This window comes from Amaranthus tricolor, chromosome 3 (genome assembly GCF_026212465.1).
Source record: "Amaranthus tricolor cultivar Red isolate AtriRed21 chromosome 3, ASM2621246v1, whole genome shotgun sequence".
Lineage (NCBI taxonomy): Eukaryota > Viridiplantae > Streptophyta > Magnoliopsida > Caryophyllales > Amaranthaceae > Amaranthus > Amaranthus tricolor.
This window is the reverse complement of record NC_080049.1, coordinates 31,517,095-31,534,567: the sequence shown is the minus strand read 5'-3', so window position 1 is coordinate 31,534,567 and position 17,473 is coordinate 31,517,095. Positions and strand designations below refer to the sequence as shown.

The window sequence follows — 17,473 nt, the reverse complement described above, 5'->3', positions numbered from 1 at the left end:
TCAAAAAAGCATCAGTGATATAATTTTTTTTCATGTGATCCAATAAATTAGTAAGGTTGTAGAATTAAGGGCTCTATCAAAATTTGCACTAATTTAATATAATATCTTAATTTTTCAACTCATTATTGATTTGTGCATTTTTGATGACATAAGGGAAGATATTTCATAAATGATATTATCGATGGATGCTGTAGTGTACGAAAATTTTGCAAATTGAGTAATTAAATGAAACTTATGTATGAGGATTGAGAATTCTAACACCTTTTGAAGATATAAATTATGTAATATGACATTATACATATCGTGACAACATTCAAAATCTCTTTTTTATATGAAAAACACCTTCTTTTTTTTTTAATTTGAATCACTTATCATACAATATAATAAAAGAGTTGAAAAATGACCAATGACAAACTCTTAAAACTTTGTCAAATGAAACTAATTTCATAGGTTAGAATTGAATATTTGGCACTTTGTTTTTCTAAATTAATATGATATTTTTCTTTATTTTATTAGTTGCTATTTTTCAAAATATGCAAGTCAAGCTTTAATATTCTTCCATTACTTCCTTACCATATTAGCTGATGTTTTTCCTTTTATATTCTTATATCATATTTATAATATTCCTTTAAATTATTTAATTGATTGATATTATTTTATGATATATGTCTAAATATGAAATTCATGCTATTACTTGAATTAATGATGTAATTGACTATCATAGATAGATCATTTACGCGGAAAAATTTTCAACTATAGCTTGACACGTGTCGATAAGATACTCTTTTGGTTTCTATTTTTTTATATTAATATAAATAAATCATTGATGGAATATCTCAAGAGAATTTTAAATTGACTTTTTTTTATAAAAAAAGATTGATTTATTTTAGTGAAATAATCTTTCAATGAAATAATAATAATACAAAAATGATTATCTTAAGCTAATGATAGGAATTAAATTTTACAATTGTACCGATTGGTTTTAGGTTTTTAGCCTCTAAGTGGAGGACTACTAATCATAAATAAATGAATTTACTCCTAATAACCAAAAAGGTACGTGTCTTGCACGTGAAGATGACTTGACCTAAAAGGAGCGAAAGTCTTGTAGGAACTAAAAAGTCCTTATTACATGATAGTTAATTATTTTAAGCTCCTAGGATTATTTTTCAAGTGATTTCTTATAAATATCTTTTGTTGACAACAAGAAAAGAGATCGAATCCAACCAATAATTAATTTAATATTATTATTATTATTATTATTATTAATATTATTATTATTATTATTATTAAATTAAACTCTAATATAACCGGTGAGTTTAAACACATATGTTTTGGTAATTTGTATTTTGTACCTTGGTGGAGATAACGAACTTGACTCCTGCAAGATGTGTATTGTTTTTTCTCCACAAAACTAATCGAGATTTGGACCTTAATTAATTATTAATATTGTCAATAGCAGCACTTGTTGATGTTAATTTAAGCATGTCGATCCAAAACATGAAAACCACACAATAAATAAACATATAGGGCCTGACTCATCAGCTGATTGCCTCATAAGGTTGGTACATTCAAGTCAACATAATTTAGTCCCATACCGCCATATATATATATATATATAAAGAGGATCACATGAAAGCGCTTTAAGTTAGAAAAAACATACAAACGTCAGATCAGAATCGGGGGAGTGTTTCAGGGGTGACATAACTGTTAGGTATGACATATTTATGTCACGTATGATTTTTTTTTTTCAAGTCGAAATTCGCGCCACCCATGTAAGAAGATATGTCTCCCTCGAAACTATTTGTAACGTTTGTACCAACTTATCCGTTTTTACTTGATCCTACCCCTCTATATATTTAATTTTTGTTATAATAATAATTAATAAAAATAAGTATAATACTTCTATTACTAGTATTATTATTTAGTTTGATGGGAATTAAATATGAGAACTAAATTTGGACAACACAGTGCAAGACAAATTTGCAGCAGAAGGAGTATCCCTCCCAAGAGACAAAAAGCAACGTATCTGAATTCATACTATTACCGATTAGTAGGTTATAACTTATAACCAATAATGCAAACTCTTCATTTCAAGGAGAAAATAATAAAAAATAATGAAAACTCTATTATTGCAATTGCAATTATTATAATTAAGAGCAGAATATATATATATTTAATAATATGTACTATCATTTGTCATGTTTGTATCGTATGCACACAGCATAATGTTATTATTGTACATCAATTTATCAAGGATAACACTATTGACTTATTGAGATTAATAATAACTTATATTATTTTAGAATAAAAAAGAGATACTTTGAAAAAGTAAGAACATATCATGATAATTGATAGAAAATGTGTATATTTTAATGAGAACGTGTATCATTCAAATACTAATAAATGGAGTTACTAAAATGAAAATTTAAAGTAATTTTAATAACAAAAATGGAATGAAATCAAAAGGGCAACTATAATAAAATGGAATTATAATTTCTCCATCCCAATTTACTTGCAACGTTTACTTTTTTATGCAGTTCAATGCACTAATTTAATCCTTAATATCTCTTATTATGTATTATAAAAAATTTATTATTAATAATCCTTGCAATGAGACGAATCAAATAAGATCTCACTTAACTATATTTTAACTTATGAATTAAAAACTAATTATAAATTAAGAGTAATAAATAAATAGTGTCATTTTATCAATGTTGCAACTACTTTAGAACGGAGAAAGTACATTATTTTAGTATTGGCACAGGGCAAATTTATTGTCCATTTCCTTGTTTGCTAAAAAATACTTTTGGGTTATTAGTTAGTCAAACAGTAAAAGAATTTATAGCATATATGACTTTTATAGTAGTTGAAAAGCTGACTTTTAAGAAAGAAGCTAGAGAGCTACTATTGAAATTACCAACTAATATACAACTAGCTAACAGTGAATCTATAATATATTAATCTATTATTTTTTATTATAGGATAGACTAAAAAAAAAATATTAGTTGAGAATCAAATCTAACAATTTTTCTAAAAGCCATCCTTACTTTTCAATTGACACAAAAAAAAGTGACCATCGCCAAAGGATAAAATCCAAAAAAAAGAAAGTGAGCCTATTTGAGACGTCTACAAAGAGTGAGACCATCACCAAGGGATAAAATGGTGGACTCAACTCGGGTGTCATTAGCTAAGAATTCATTGAATTTAAGCAAAGTAGGCTGATGGATCCTTATCCATTTGGGTATTGGATACGGGTCCTTTTCACTATGGGCCACAGAACCGAACCATAGTGTATTGTCATATGCAATTAGTCCTCCAATTTTCACCAATTTCAGCAATTTCTCATGATATTTTACGTAGTTTTCTTTGTCTGCATCTACGAATGCAAAATCATAGCTTCCTCCCTCTTTTCCCTGTTTTCACAACCAAAATTATTAATTAATCATTAGATTAATATACAGAAGAAAGAAAAATAATCATAATTTTAATAATAATAATAATAATAATAATAATAAGATATGATAATCTATTAGCGATATACACGAGATATGATGATAATTGGAATGATTAACTTACATTGTCAATGATACTATTCAATGCCGTAATTCCGTCTGACTGAATAAAATTGATTTTATATTCTACCCCTGCCTTTTTAATGCACGGTAGCCCACATTCATATGCTTCTTTATCAATGTCAATACTCGTAATCTAAAAAAAAAAAAGCAACTCGAAGTTATTTTGAATAGTTTGTTTCACATCGATGAATTAATTATGGTGTGTACACTTTATAAGTCATTAGAATCCCACCTACATCGTCATATGATTTTGGAATGATATCTCCTTAATTAATTAATTTATGAAGTGAGTACACCTTGTCTTTTTTCGATTATATGTTGGCATTCACAGTAAGTCCAATCTAAACAAAGTACAAACCTTTCCATCCTCTGGTAAAGCAAGGGCAGTAGTCAAAAGGGAGTAGCCAGTAAAAACACCAAGCTCAATTGTTTTCTTTGCATTCATTAGCTTCAATAACAACGATATGAACTGTGCTTCATCAATTGAAACGTTCATTATGCACCTACACATTATTCACTTACCTAATCACTACATTTAAATCAAAAGATACTAAAATTTAATTAGATAGTCTTGAAAATTAAAGCTTCTTAATTAATAATGGATCCATGAAAATTTAGGATTATTGTAAATTTATTCATGATTAATTAATAGGTGGAATTATTGTATTGTAGGTGTTGAGTCAAGTTCCAAATCACACTTTGGTGGAGGTGAGTTCGATCACCTCGTTGCTTACTCTTTCCCTTGCACATTTGAGAACGAAGTTATGAGTGCAAGGAAGTATGAGAGCATATACTTTGGGTCACTAAATGAGGTGATGAATGATGAAGAATTGGAGTGTCTTAATGTAGAGAAGACACGAAGATCAGAGGCCCTGATACCGTTCGATTGGTCGAGCACCTTTGGCTCGGTCGAGCAGTTGATCCAGAAGAGGTCAGAATGTTTTGGAACATTGCTCGCCTGGTCGAGAAGCTGGCGCTTGGTCGAGCGAAGCCCAACACCCAAGTTCAGCGACATTCTGTTTTATGCGGGATTTTTTATAGGCTTTTAGCCATTTGTTGTAGGGTTTCCTAATATGTTGTATGACTATATAAGAAGTCTTAGAGCATTATTAGGAGTAAGAAGAGACCTATACAAGTGAGGCAACTAGGGTTTACACCATTATAGTTTCTTCATCTTTGTATTAGGTTGTTTGTGAGAGACCACTATTAAAGGTAAGGTCTTTGCTTTGTGAATGTGTTCTCAAAGCTTGTGTGAGGCTTCTCATTGATGTATTTTAATGATAGTAAGCATTGTTTGAGGGGAAGGTATCATTAGATACCTCATATATCTTGTTGTTTTGATTGTCCATTGTTGTGCTCTGATTTTGTGGTTATTCTTTGTATTAGTTTGTCGATTGTCATAGCCCATTCACAACAGTAGGAAATCATAAAAAAATTGAATTATTATAGATAATTTTTCCTTAAAAAATTTCATCTTATTTTTAGGTTAAAAGGATCACATTTATTATTTTTAATAGTATATATGCAAGTCACAAACTTTAAACTTTCGATTAGCACCATTGTTAAAATAACATAAATAAACTTACAAGAATGGATATTTTTGGACCGTGACCTTTCTTATTTCTGCAAGTTGCTCATGCTCCTTTGGATAAGCACTTGTTTTCAAAATATACTGCAATACAATCATTACTACTCCGTATAAAATCAAAAGCATGTTATATAGTAGCAGCCATATTTAGCAAATGACTGTTGGTTATTGACAGTTAGTTATTGATTTTTTTTATTTTGCTTATTTGACCAGTTCAAATTGTTAGTTTGATTTTAAGCTGCCTAAATAAATTAGTTATTTAAGAAATTATTTGATAACTTTTCACTGTTTGGTAAATCAATTTTTCAATAGCCTAAAAAGCCATTAACTAAACGAAATTTTTTGATATTTTAACAAATAAAAAGTTAAAAATCAATTAAAAAATCAACTCAAATGCTGCAATCCACAACTATACATAATGCATTTTGTAGCTACACAAACACATGAATAAGATATGAAATTAAGTACCTCCAAAAGGGCATCACTTTGAAGAATAGACTTGCCAACCTTTTTTTCCTTTGCCATGACAAACAAGCTTTAATTTCTTGGGAGATGGAGAGATGTGGGTGAAGATCAATAATAAAGAAGTTAAGCTTTTATTCACAATTGAAAACTTAATTAAACTACAAAAATATATATTTTATAAAATGTCATTATTATATTTGCGTTAGTTTGAGCACTATTAAGACGTAATTAATGATAAATTCATTGTGGATAAATATTTAAGGAAAAGAAACAACAATGTATAGAGTTTGAAACCATCAAAACACTTTAATTATTGACTGATATAGTGTGATGCAATTAGGCTTTCCGATAGTGAAATTCGTAATTTACTCATTTTTGTGTTTGTTATATTTTTTCTTCATTTAGTAGATTTGTTTAAAGTGATAACCACTAATTAAACATCTTATTTTCTAGCTAATTTATTTTATTTATTAACAAGACAGTTTACAATGTGCTTGTAAATCTTGAAGGGTGAATTATTTTATTTGCAATACGTTACTAAAGCAAAAAGCGAAAATAAATTTGGGAAAATGATTAAAAAATCAAAACGTTAATTAAGAGGTAATATCGTACGGAAGCTAAAAGTACTCAACATATTACCTCTATTATTGTACGTTATGGCACCTCCATAAAAAATACGGTAACAGGGTGATGCGGTTATCGTTTTGCCGAATTTTGATCTAAACCATGAAATGTGGCTTAAAACGGTCTAAAATGCAGTTTTTTACACCTTTACAATACGAGTAATATCAAATTCACTACATTTAAAAACTCATTGGTACAACCAGACTCTCTGAACAAGGCATCATTTGTACAGAAGTTAGAATTCTTATTGAAACTGAAAGTATCTTATTCTTAACTAATACTTTCTCCTGCAGAGTGTAATTCCATCTCCAATAGAAATAAGGCCGAACTCAACTCGAGGATCACTCGCAAGAAACCGATTCAACTCCTTAGTATCTGTGCGTACACTTTCTTTAAACGAGTCGGATTCTTGATCTCCATCCTCAAAGAACTTAACATCATCAGGAAACGCAACAGAACCGAACCAAAGGGTGCTGTCATAGACAATGGCTCCTCCGACTTTCACAAGTTTCAGCAACATTTCATGGTACTTTTTGTACTTTTTCTTATCCGCATCTACAAACGCAAAATCTAATGTCTCTTCTTTACCCTGCAAATTTAAAGGCATTCAACAATGTTACGATGTATTATGTAAGGCGACTTTCTAACTGATTCTGAAAATGGGATCATACATTGTTTAGGAGATCATTCAAGACTTACAAGGCAGTTCCCTCGACAAACTTGATCTTATGCTCAACTCCTGCCTTTTCAATGAAAGGCAATCCAACCTCATATGCTTCTCGGTTCATATCGACTGCTGTAATCTACAAAAACATACACTCGTAACAGAGAACATAGAGATAACAGGGATGTAGTTGATGAACTGAAGAACAAATTTGGCAAATCGATATACCTTTCCATCGTCCGGTAAAGCAAGGGCAGTAGAATGAAGTGAGTAGCCAGTGAAAACGCTGATTCCAAAGTGTTTTTGGCATTGTGAGTTTTAACATGATTGAAAGAAGTTGCGCTTCGTCAGCAGGAACATTCATTTTGTACCAATAACAAACACAGAAATTATATTAATCCCTGCAGATGAAGTCTACCCACATTAGCTCCACTATGTCTTAGAAATCGAAATGGATTGATTAAAAGAATTCATTGGATTTAAGGCTTTGACACTGTTATTGTTGTTGATGTCATGTAGACAACTTTGTGATCAATCAAATAGCAGTACGAAAACGTGCTCTTAAACCATTTTGGAGTATAAAATCTTCAATTATAGAGAATTTGTTTATTTGAAAAATGGATTGAAATTTGCTACACACCTACACCCAATTGCATCATGTGTTGGCTAAGCATTAAGGAAGCTTGAAGGGAGCAAAAGGACATGAAACCAAAGATATGCATATCATTATACTCAAGTCAAAACAAACAATCTTGGACACCCGAAAGTGGAAACTTCTAGAAGAATTAAGACATATATACAAGCATTACATACATGATATACAACTATAAATAGAAGCAAAGGGAACTTGTAGTAGGTGTGGAGTGCAGAGTCAAGAAGCTCCTCCAAAAAAGAATATAGAATTGAGAACATTAGCGTTCACAAAAAAGAGTGTGTAGAACTACACGAGAGTTCTTATTAAGGAATGTAGTAGAGAAAGCCAAAAGCTCCTACAGAAACAAAAAGTTGTGAAACATTTGCTCACAAAATAAATATAGTCAACAAATTATATTTAAAGTATATTTAAATTATATTTAATCAATATACTCAACTGTATATTTAAAGTATATACAGAGTTGTATAGGTGTGGAACACGAGTCTCACCAAAAACATTTTTGTACCAATTGTAATGTACTCCTGCCTCAGCGGATGACACAACGATTTAAAAAAAATGAAAAAATGGTATTTTAGTGTGGTATTACAATTTATAGGTATGATTACGTCTTTTAGTGGGGTAAATTATAAGTTTTAAGGTAAGAAAAGGAAATCTATTGTAGCATCGGGCGGGGAATTATAGGTGGGGTTATGTTCAAATATAGTGATAAGGAGTAAAAATTTTAGTGGAATAGACTAATATAGTATATGGAGCAAAATCATACGACATAAGGAGTAAATAATTATTTTTAGCCAATAAGATGCAACATTTATCATAGAACATCGAAGAGCCAAGAGCTCCTGCAAAGTAGAAGAGTTGTGAGACATAAGCTATTGTGTAAAATGCATTATTGAGTATTATGAATAATCTGTACATAAAATGCATTACTCTAATCTATTTCTGGCTTTTGTAGACCATGTGAACTTGCCAAAGCATGTATATACAAGACTAATATGGAAGACTATTGTGTAAAAGAAATTAACAGCAAAATTAAATCCAAACCATCAATCTTGATATAATCTTTTTCTTTAGGATGATGAAAGTTGAGTCTTCTCAAATTTCTGCTTTGATGTATTAGTTGCCCATTTACTTTTGCAATCTCTTTTATGTGTTATGAATCTTGCCACTTTATTACTAAAAAATTTTTAATCTTAAATTAGCTGCACATTTCAAATTTTTCTATTGAATGCCTTGGAATACATTATGGTATCATGACTTATTGAAAATATTTTCTAAGTTAATTTGTCACGCATAAATTGAAAAAATGGTAATCTTTGTTCTTGTTCTTGCTGTTAAATTGTTCTTCAAACAACTTAAAGTTAAAATGCCCTTTCACATGGTTTTTAAATTGTTCTTGTGTTTGTTCCAAAATTTTAAATTGTTCTTGCTCTTGTTAAATTGTTCTTCAAACAACTTGAAGTAAAATTGTTCTACAAGTTGTTAAATTGTTCTTGTTCTTGTACTAATTGTTAACAACATTATAAGAAGTTTTGGGTGATATTATTAAATGTTATATAACCTAATTATTATAAACTTTAAATATAGAAAATGTTTTGAATAAGGCATGGGTCAAAGTAAAAGATCGTTCTGTAAATGGTATTGATAAGTTTCTAAATTTTGCTCTTTCCCAAGTAAGAGAAGATGATTGAGAGAGTACTACTATTAGGTGTCCTTGTAATAGTTATCACAATATATTTTTTAAAACAAAATGTGATGTAAGATTAGACTTGCTTAAGAGAGGAATGTATAAGAAGTACACTTTTTGGGAACTTCACGGGGAAGAATTAGTTGAATCAAGTGATGGAAATGATGTTATTGAGTCGAACGACACTGATAGTGGTTTCACAATGTTGCAAGATGCATGTGGAGTTGGTGCTATGAATGTTGAGAGTGTTGAAGAGGCTTTAAATATTGTTGAGGAGTATGAGAAACCTAATGCAATTGCAAAAAAGTTTTTCAAACTTTTAGAGGAGTACCAAGAACCATTAACAATGCATGGCACAACAATGTCTAAGTTGTCATATATTGTTAAATTATTGCATTTAAAGGTTTTGAATAATTGGCGTGATATTTTTGAGAGTTTACTCCAATTAGAACATCAAGGCTATGGAGCTAACATTCCAACTTCTTATTACGAAGCTAAGAAACTCATTAAAGACTTGGGCCTTGATTATTATAAGATTGATGCTTGTGAAATTGATTATATTCTTTATTGGAAAGAGCAATGAAAAATTGATTGAGTGTCCCACTTGTGGTTTATCAAGGTGGAAACAAGATATCATGTTTGAAAAGCCATGACCATCATGTTTTTATTGAGCAGTTGCTTCCCCTTGCACTTCATGCGTTTTTACCAAAAGATGTTTATGAACCTTTGGTTGAACTAAGTTTTTTTTTCGAGACCTGTGCTCTAAAAACATAAGTGTTGGTCAATTGGAATAGCTTGAAAAAAAATTCCTTACACCTTATGTAAGTTGGAGATGATATTTCCATCGGCTTTTTTTTGATGTTATGGTGCATTTAGTTGTACATTTGGCAACTGAGGCAAAAATTATTGGACCAGTTCGATATCGGTGGATGTATCCTATTGAGATGTATACTTTGTCTTCAAGTATACTCATGTTTGTCAATTATTCAAATACTAACATAACATGTCTTATTCCATTAGGTATCTTCGAACATTAAAATCATGTATTAAAATTATCGTGCAGATCATAAGTGAGAGGAACTCTAAAAATCAGAATTCTAACAAGAGAACTAAGCATACGACTAGAAATTTATCATTTCCCGAATCAGAGGATGTATTGGTAAGATAAACCTATTTTATTATGTTTATTGAATGTAGTTTAAAATACTATCAATAACATATAATTTGAATAGACAAAAGAGAACGCTAATGTGAAGCTTACTGCTGATAAAGTTTGGCTTATCCAACACACTCATAAGAATGATCAAGGAAAACTAGAATGGCTCGATACACAGTCAAAAGAAATCCATGTATGTACAAAAACCCATTATAACTATATTTTTCTTACCCTTGAATGATTTTTTTATTATAATATGCAATCATATATATCTTGTTTATGTAATAGGTGAAGTTGAAAGATGTTGTTGCTTCAGTTGGGGATTCAATAACACAAGATGAAATTTTACTTCGAGTTCTGGGCCAAAAGTCAGGGCATGTACGTGGAAAAGTGACAAGGGTACGAGCATATTCTAAAGAAAAAGCACAAATAAAATAAAGTAAAGATTGTGGAGCAATAACAAGAGAAAATTCACGAGCAGCAACAACAAATTAAAGATTTGATGGAAAGTCAGTTGCTACAACGATAATTTGAAGAATATAAGGCACAACAACAAGAGGTAATTGAATCGATGAAACAAAGCATCTTACAACAGCTACAGAATAAAGAAGTTCAATGATTGTCACGAATGCTTATTAGGTAAATATATAATTAGCCTTTCTTTTGCGTCCAATTAGGAGTATTGGCGGCTTGTGTTGTAGTTTTAGTTACAATGGCATTAGCTGGTTGGCATTTTAGTCCAATTAGGAGTATTGACGGCTTGCGTTGTAGTTTTAGTTACAATGGCATTAGCTGGTTGGCATTTTAGTCCAATTAGGAGTATTCGCGACTTCTGTTAGATTAAATGTTGTTTGGGGATGAAATCAGATTTTGTTTGGGCACCTTTTGTTTGGATTTTGTCGTCATGGGTTCTGGTCTTTAGCATATGTTTCATGCTATGTTTGAGTTGGAATTGTGATGGCTTGATTGTGAATTTGATGCTAAATGCTAAATGCTTTCCCTATACAGTATGTGATGGTTTTGTTAGTGCATATCATGCTAAATGCTTTGCTTACTTTGTCTCAACAAAAAGTGTAGTGATGGTTTGATTGTGAATTGAGATGTTTCCCTATAAAGTACTCAATATTAGGGTTGATTTGATTCTCACTTACTAAAAAAATTATTTGGTGTAGGTAAGCATTTCTTCGTTGGAAATTTTTTGCAGCCAATGACAAAAATGGTGATAGCTACACACATTTTGGACGCGCGATGTTTTGGGTTATGAATGTTATGAGTAGCTAATTATGTGCACTTGTAAATTTATGGACTTTTTCAAAGTGCCTCTCACTTGTAAATTTTTGCATAGAAAACTTGTATGCGGTAGGAGAATTATTTTGGAAAATTGCCTAATCCGTTACATGTATATAAATTACGTACATTTTGGACGCATGATATTTAGGACGTGTGATACTTTGGGATATGAATTAATATATAATGATAATTGGTGATATTAGTTTAGTTGGTTATAAATTATTTCTTAATTTAATTGTCTAATTTATATATAGATTGTAGGTTGTTCCATAGATAACAAAGTCGTTGCGAAAATTGTGTATGTTTTTTGCAACAGTAATAGTCGTTGAAAATAGTAATAACAAATTTTACTTAATTGTTTTCCTTACAGTTAGGTCATTGCAAAAGATAGACTATCATGCATTGCATCAACTTATATTGTTGTGAAAAACAAATATTTAACAACGATAAAAGTTGTAGCTAAAATGCAGAAGATTTGGCAACAACTTTTTTTGTTGCTAAAAACATTATAGGAATTGCAACGACATGTCTTTTACAACAATAAAACTCATTGCAAAAAACGACAACCTTTTGCAACTACTAAAGTCGTTGCTAAAACCTTTAGTTACAGCTGTACCCGCAACAACAGAAGTCGTTGCAAAAAACATTTTTGGCAACAAAATCTGAGTTTTAGCAACAACTTTTTTGGTTGCTAAAAACAACTTTTCTTGTAGTGATAAATTGAAATGAGGTATCTTGGATATCTCCCCCTCAAATGTAGTTTTATAATAAATGATTCAACAATACAATTATAATAAACCTCCCTTATCTTGAGAACAAATCTCTCAAGATCACAAATACTAAAGCAAAGTAAGAACACTCTCAAGTTTCTAACAATGCAATAGCCCTCTCAACAATATGTGTATTTGTGGTGATTGTTTCTATAAGTGATGAATCCTATTTATAGGCAAGGTATTCATCACTCTTAGAATTCCCTCTTAAATCACCATAAACTCAAATTTAATACCCGAATTAACTATGATAATAACCATAGTAAGAAACATCACAATAAACATTACATTAAACAAGGAAGTAAAGCACTTATTCAATGACTACACTAAGAATTCTGACCAAAACAGAATCCTATGTAGTCTGCTCGACTACCGCTCGATCGAGTCACTACCTCGCTTGGTCGAGCGAGTCTCCAGTAAAGCTATTGACTTTTCCGACCATTTTGCTCGACCAACACACTTCCGCTCGACCGGTCAAGCGACCCCACATTAGGTCGAGAGAGCTTCAGATATCCTCTTTCTTTGTTGCTTCGACTAAGCAACCAACATCAAACATTTCAAACCTTAAACCACCCATATACGACACATCTGTATCGACCCTCTCCAAAATAAAAGACAAAGCATGTTCGATTAAATATTCAAAGTTCACGTCATTATTAAGATTATTGACACTTATACTTTAATGTCAATATCTGAAATCTAGAACCTTAATATTTCACTTATTGCCTTATCTCAAATCATTTTCAACATTCAAATTTAAGTACAAATGCAACATATTTAATACACATAATAATTGCTGATTTCATCTAAGTAAATTCAACAACAATACAACAAACTTCCAATAACATCACTAAGCAAAGAAGCAACTAAACAAGAGATTAATGACTTTATTTAATAAGGCATACTTTAGATCATTATATTATACATGTGGGTTCATTCGCAAACTTTGAACAAAATTTTAGGAGGGCGGAGTTAACAAAAAAAATTAAATGATATTAATATATAGCCAATTAGTACAATCAAGAATTATAATGTAAATTTCGAATCAAAGTAAAGCTTGACACTTTTTAGCACTTTAAAATTATCTATAATCTCAATGATACTATATGACTTTGCTATTTGTCTCTAAATGTATATTACTAAACTATTAGCAAGATTATCGTCGCTCATTTTGTTACAAAGTCATGTCTTTACTATCTTCATAATTGATTGTTTTATTGTATGGGTTTTCAGTGTTTCAACCTGTATTCACTTATTCAAACTAATTACTATTAAATAAAGATAAGAACATTCAATTAAAAATATAAAACAAACCTTTATCCTTCAATTGTGAATGGTAAGCTTAATTTTTTATTTTGTCGATTACTCCCAATTGCTTTCTTTTTTTTTTTTTTTTGTTTTTTCTAGTTGTTAAATGACAATTTCATTCTTAATTTGATAATCCATTATTACATATAGTTTTTTTTGCTTTGTTCAATCATTCTCTTCCTTTAATTGTATTGCTTTTATTTGTAGGGCTAAAATTATAAAATAAAATATAAAATGACAGTTATTAAATAAAAAATGGCAAAATCTCGGAGGGGCGAAGCCCCTATCCGCCCCAACTAAGTTCTGCCTATGTGTGGGTTCTATTGAAATTGCTACAATATAATTGTTTTTTTACATGAGAATTGTTGTGTGGGATAATTATAACAATTTTAATAAGAAGTCATTGGCAAGTACCAAATCCATCAGCAGGGGAGTCTTGTGGAAGCACACACTGTAAAGAATTACAACACTGAAGTGTAGTACTGAGAGCAGCACAGTCTTGACCAGCCGTTAAACATTTTGTCACACATACTCCTTCCGCGTTCGGGAAATTGGGGTCTAATTGACACCGAAGTCCTGAGCAACATTTTAATTTGCCAACGCCTCCACAAAAATCACCTATCACCGAGCATGGTCTTTCACCACTCGCTGCAAAGCTCGTTCGTATACCCACCAATAATCATGTCATTCAATGATTCAATTAACTATTAACTAATCGGTAATTATTTGATATTGTTCATAATTTTTATTTAAATATGCGTTCAATTTATTTAAACTTCATTGTATTCTAGTTTGACGTATATATTTAGAGATACTTTCACCTATAACTTAAAAAGCAAAATTTTTTTAGAATAATTCAATTTATTTATGATTTTCCTATAATAATCTCACTTATTAATTAACTATGAATAATCCCAACTTTGAGGGGTATTTTCTTATAGTAAACTCGGTTTCCGGATGACTTACTGTAGCAAGTTTTATTTTTTTAAAAAAAAATAAATTAAAATAAAATGTCGAAAAAAATGTTAAAAAAAATGTATGATTTTTTTTTATTATTTAGAATTTTTTATGTAAATTTTCAAAATTTTTCTCTAATTTTAAATAAATTTTCAATTTATTTTTTTGGTGAATTACCTACTATAGCAGGTCATCGGGTTACCCAAGTTTACTCTCGGAAAATACCTTTTAAAGTTGGGATCGTTCATAGTTAATCAATATGTGGGATTATTGTAGGAAAATCATAAAAAAGTTGATTTATTCTAGGTAATTTTTCCTAAATTAAATACAACATATTATACTATTGGTTAGGGATTTTTGATGAAGAAAATTTAATCTTTTTAAACAATTTCCAATAATATTCCAATTAATAATACTACTTTATTATAAATTAGTATATATATCTACAGGGCAAATAGGGATTAAGTGACACGAGGGGATGTATTGCAGATAAATCTTTAAGCTCATCACCTACTTATTAATATTCATAATCATAACGTATAGTTTTTTTATACTACTATTACATCCACCAAGTTCATATTCAAATTGTCTGAATTGAGATAGATGCAGCGTAAAACCCCTAAAAAGTTAACCATATATATCTAATATTTAACTTGATGAGATATGGACATAAGCATTTAGACCGGCTATTAGACAAAGGTTTTTTCATAAAAGAAAATATAAGAAGAATTTTCTCCTTTCACATAAATTTATGAGACAGTCTAATCTTGAGATGTGCCTATTATATGGATTAAATAGCTCAATAATATAAATTATTTGTATATAGACTTTTAATTTTGAGGTTGTTTTATCAAAAGACGGTCTCACAGAAATAGTCCCTCCTTTCATTGATTGAAGGCTTTGTAAAGAGATTAGGTACATGCATCATATCATAATAATAAAGTAAAAAAAAAAAAGGAAAAGGTAGGTTTACCTAGTGAACTTAGGAGAGCTCCTAAGATTATGTTCATCATCATGAAGGCAATGAAGTTAAGTTTTGCCATTTTGCAATAAATGTTACTCCTTTTTTAAGAAAACAAATTTAGGACCTGGAAATAACATGAACTTTAGGACAATATATACTAGTATACTACTTTCATTATTCTCTGTTGACCATTCCATATCCATTACTATTTGATAATTTATTTATTCATTATAGGGTTTTTTTTTTTTTTAATTTGGACCTACAGTTAGAAAAATTCTATAGACAAAGAAAAGAAATAATTTTATTTTTTTTGTAAGTGATGATGAGAAATCAAATACCTATTACAAAAATAAAATATATATTATTTATCATCAGACCAATTCATAATTATTTTCATTATCGTTAATCTTATTTTTATCTACTATATATTGTTTATTCATTTAAATAAGAACCATTTTGTTGATGTAAAACTAAAATACATGGTGTGATTGTTTTTATTTTTTATTTTCATGATTTGAATTGTTCATAATAAAGCAATAATGTAGTAAAGTAAATTAAACAAAATATTTCTGAAGTTTAGATAATCGTATATCTTTTTGTGTACGTAATTGACTTCAATTTTTACATATTGATTATTCAAGAAACCACCGACTTGCTTAAGCGTCATTACTCATGAAAGGAAAATACAAACTTGCGATAAAACTTTGTTTCAGTTTGAGATAGGCCTATATAACTAGTCCACTACCCTAACTGATTACTTTGAAAGTGTAAGTGATCATTTTAACCCTCTAAATACATATAGGCAAGCTCAATAAAAATAATCTCACCATGAGACCGTCTCATTTAAGAATTTGTGAAGATATATAGATAACCACTTAGGCTGATCTTAAAATTTTTGGGTCATTTTATAAAATTAAAAAATAATTTGAGTAATATATGGAGTAAATTATAAGATTTGGTTTAATGCTTAAAAGTATAATTTTTAATAAGATTAAGTTAGAAGTTCGAAGCTTACCTTCCTAATTTCTAATTTGTTTGCATTATTGCATAATAACTTGCCCCTATAATTTAGGACTCACTGAATAACCACACATAAATAAATTTTATGAGCAATTTTGCACATTTTATTAAGAATTTCGAATTTATAATATTACCAAATCATATATTTCGTAACTTTGTTGAATGATGTCCATCAATCTCTATCAAAAATAATATTCAATTGAACAATTATATTGACAACCAATTAATTTTTGTGAATGCTGATATCACTTCACTTAAACTAATCATTATTGTACCAAATATTGAGTTATTAGTCAATTACTCAAGTTATATTTTGATAGGAGTGGTTGCATTTATGAGCTCATCTATATAAACATACAAAATATTCAACTTTACAAATAATTAATACTATAATTCCTTTTTATTCGATTATCCAAAATAATCAAAAATTTGATAATGAAAATATATAATAATCTGATTTTCAACTATTTTAAATGGTCAGAATTTTTATAATCCATACTTTATTATAGTAGGAAATCCTCTTAGTTTAACCAAATTGAGTGTTCAAATTAGAGTTGAACGAACTTTATGTGAACACTTATTACATGTATGCATTTTATGTTTTATATTTTATATTTTATGTTCATATGGGTTATTTTCTATATTTTCTCCTTGTATTTGTAGAAATCTAATGATTCAGTATGATGAAACTCTAGTTCATATCTAGTATTCGGTCTATAAAATCCGTAAATTCATAGTTTCAATTTCATTCGG

General features: G+C 29.7%; 1 protein-coding gene and 1 pseudogene across 1 annotated transcript; both read right to left on the bottom strand.

Annotated features, from left to right (window-relative positions):
* Nucleotides 1–2,833: 2,833 nt before the first annotated feature.
* Nucleotides 2,834–5,899, bottom strand: LOC130809234 (flavonoid 3',5'-methyltransferase-like). Its single transcript, XM_057674922.1, has 5 exons — nucleotides 5,632–5,899; nucleotides 5,162–5,247; nucleotides 3,934–4,078; nucleotides 3,577–3,708; nucleotides 2,834–3,413 (listed from the first exon to the last, which is right to left on the bottom strand). The coding sequence occupies exons 1-5, from the start codon at nucleotides 5,686–5,688 to the stop codon at nucleotides 3,114–3,116; spliced, it is 720 nt and encodes a 239-aa protein (XP_057530905.1). The 5' UTR covers nucleotides 5,689–5,899; the 3' UTR covers nucleotides 2,834–3,113.
* A 384-nt stretch (nucleotides 5,900–6,283) lies between these two features.
* LOC130809235 (flavonoid 3',5'-methyltransferase-like) lies at nucleotides 6,284–16,002 on the bottom strand (annotated as a pseudogene).
* Nucleotides 16,003–17,473: the final 1,471 nt, after the last annotated feature.

What these genes read in the sequence shown, in the direction of transcription:
- LOC130809234 (XM_057674922.1), bottom strand. Translation starts at nt 5,688, where the DNA reads ATGGCAAAGGAAAAAAAGGTTGGCAAGTCTATTCTTCAAAGTGATGCC. An exon ending in AAAGTGATGCCCTTTTGGAG is followed by an intron (nt 5,248 to 5,631) that starts GTACTTAATTTC and finishes ATTGTATTGCAG; the next exon opens with TATATTTTGAAAACAAGTGC. An exon ending in CTTTACCAGAGGATGGAAAG is followed by an intron (nt 3,709 to 3,933) that starts GTTTGTACTTTG and finishes TTTTTTTTTTAG; the next exon opens with ATTACGAGTATTGACATTGA.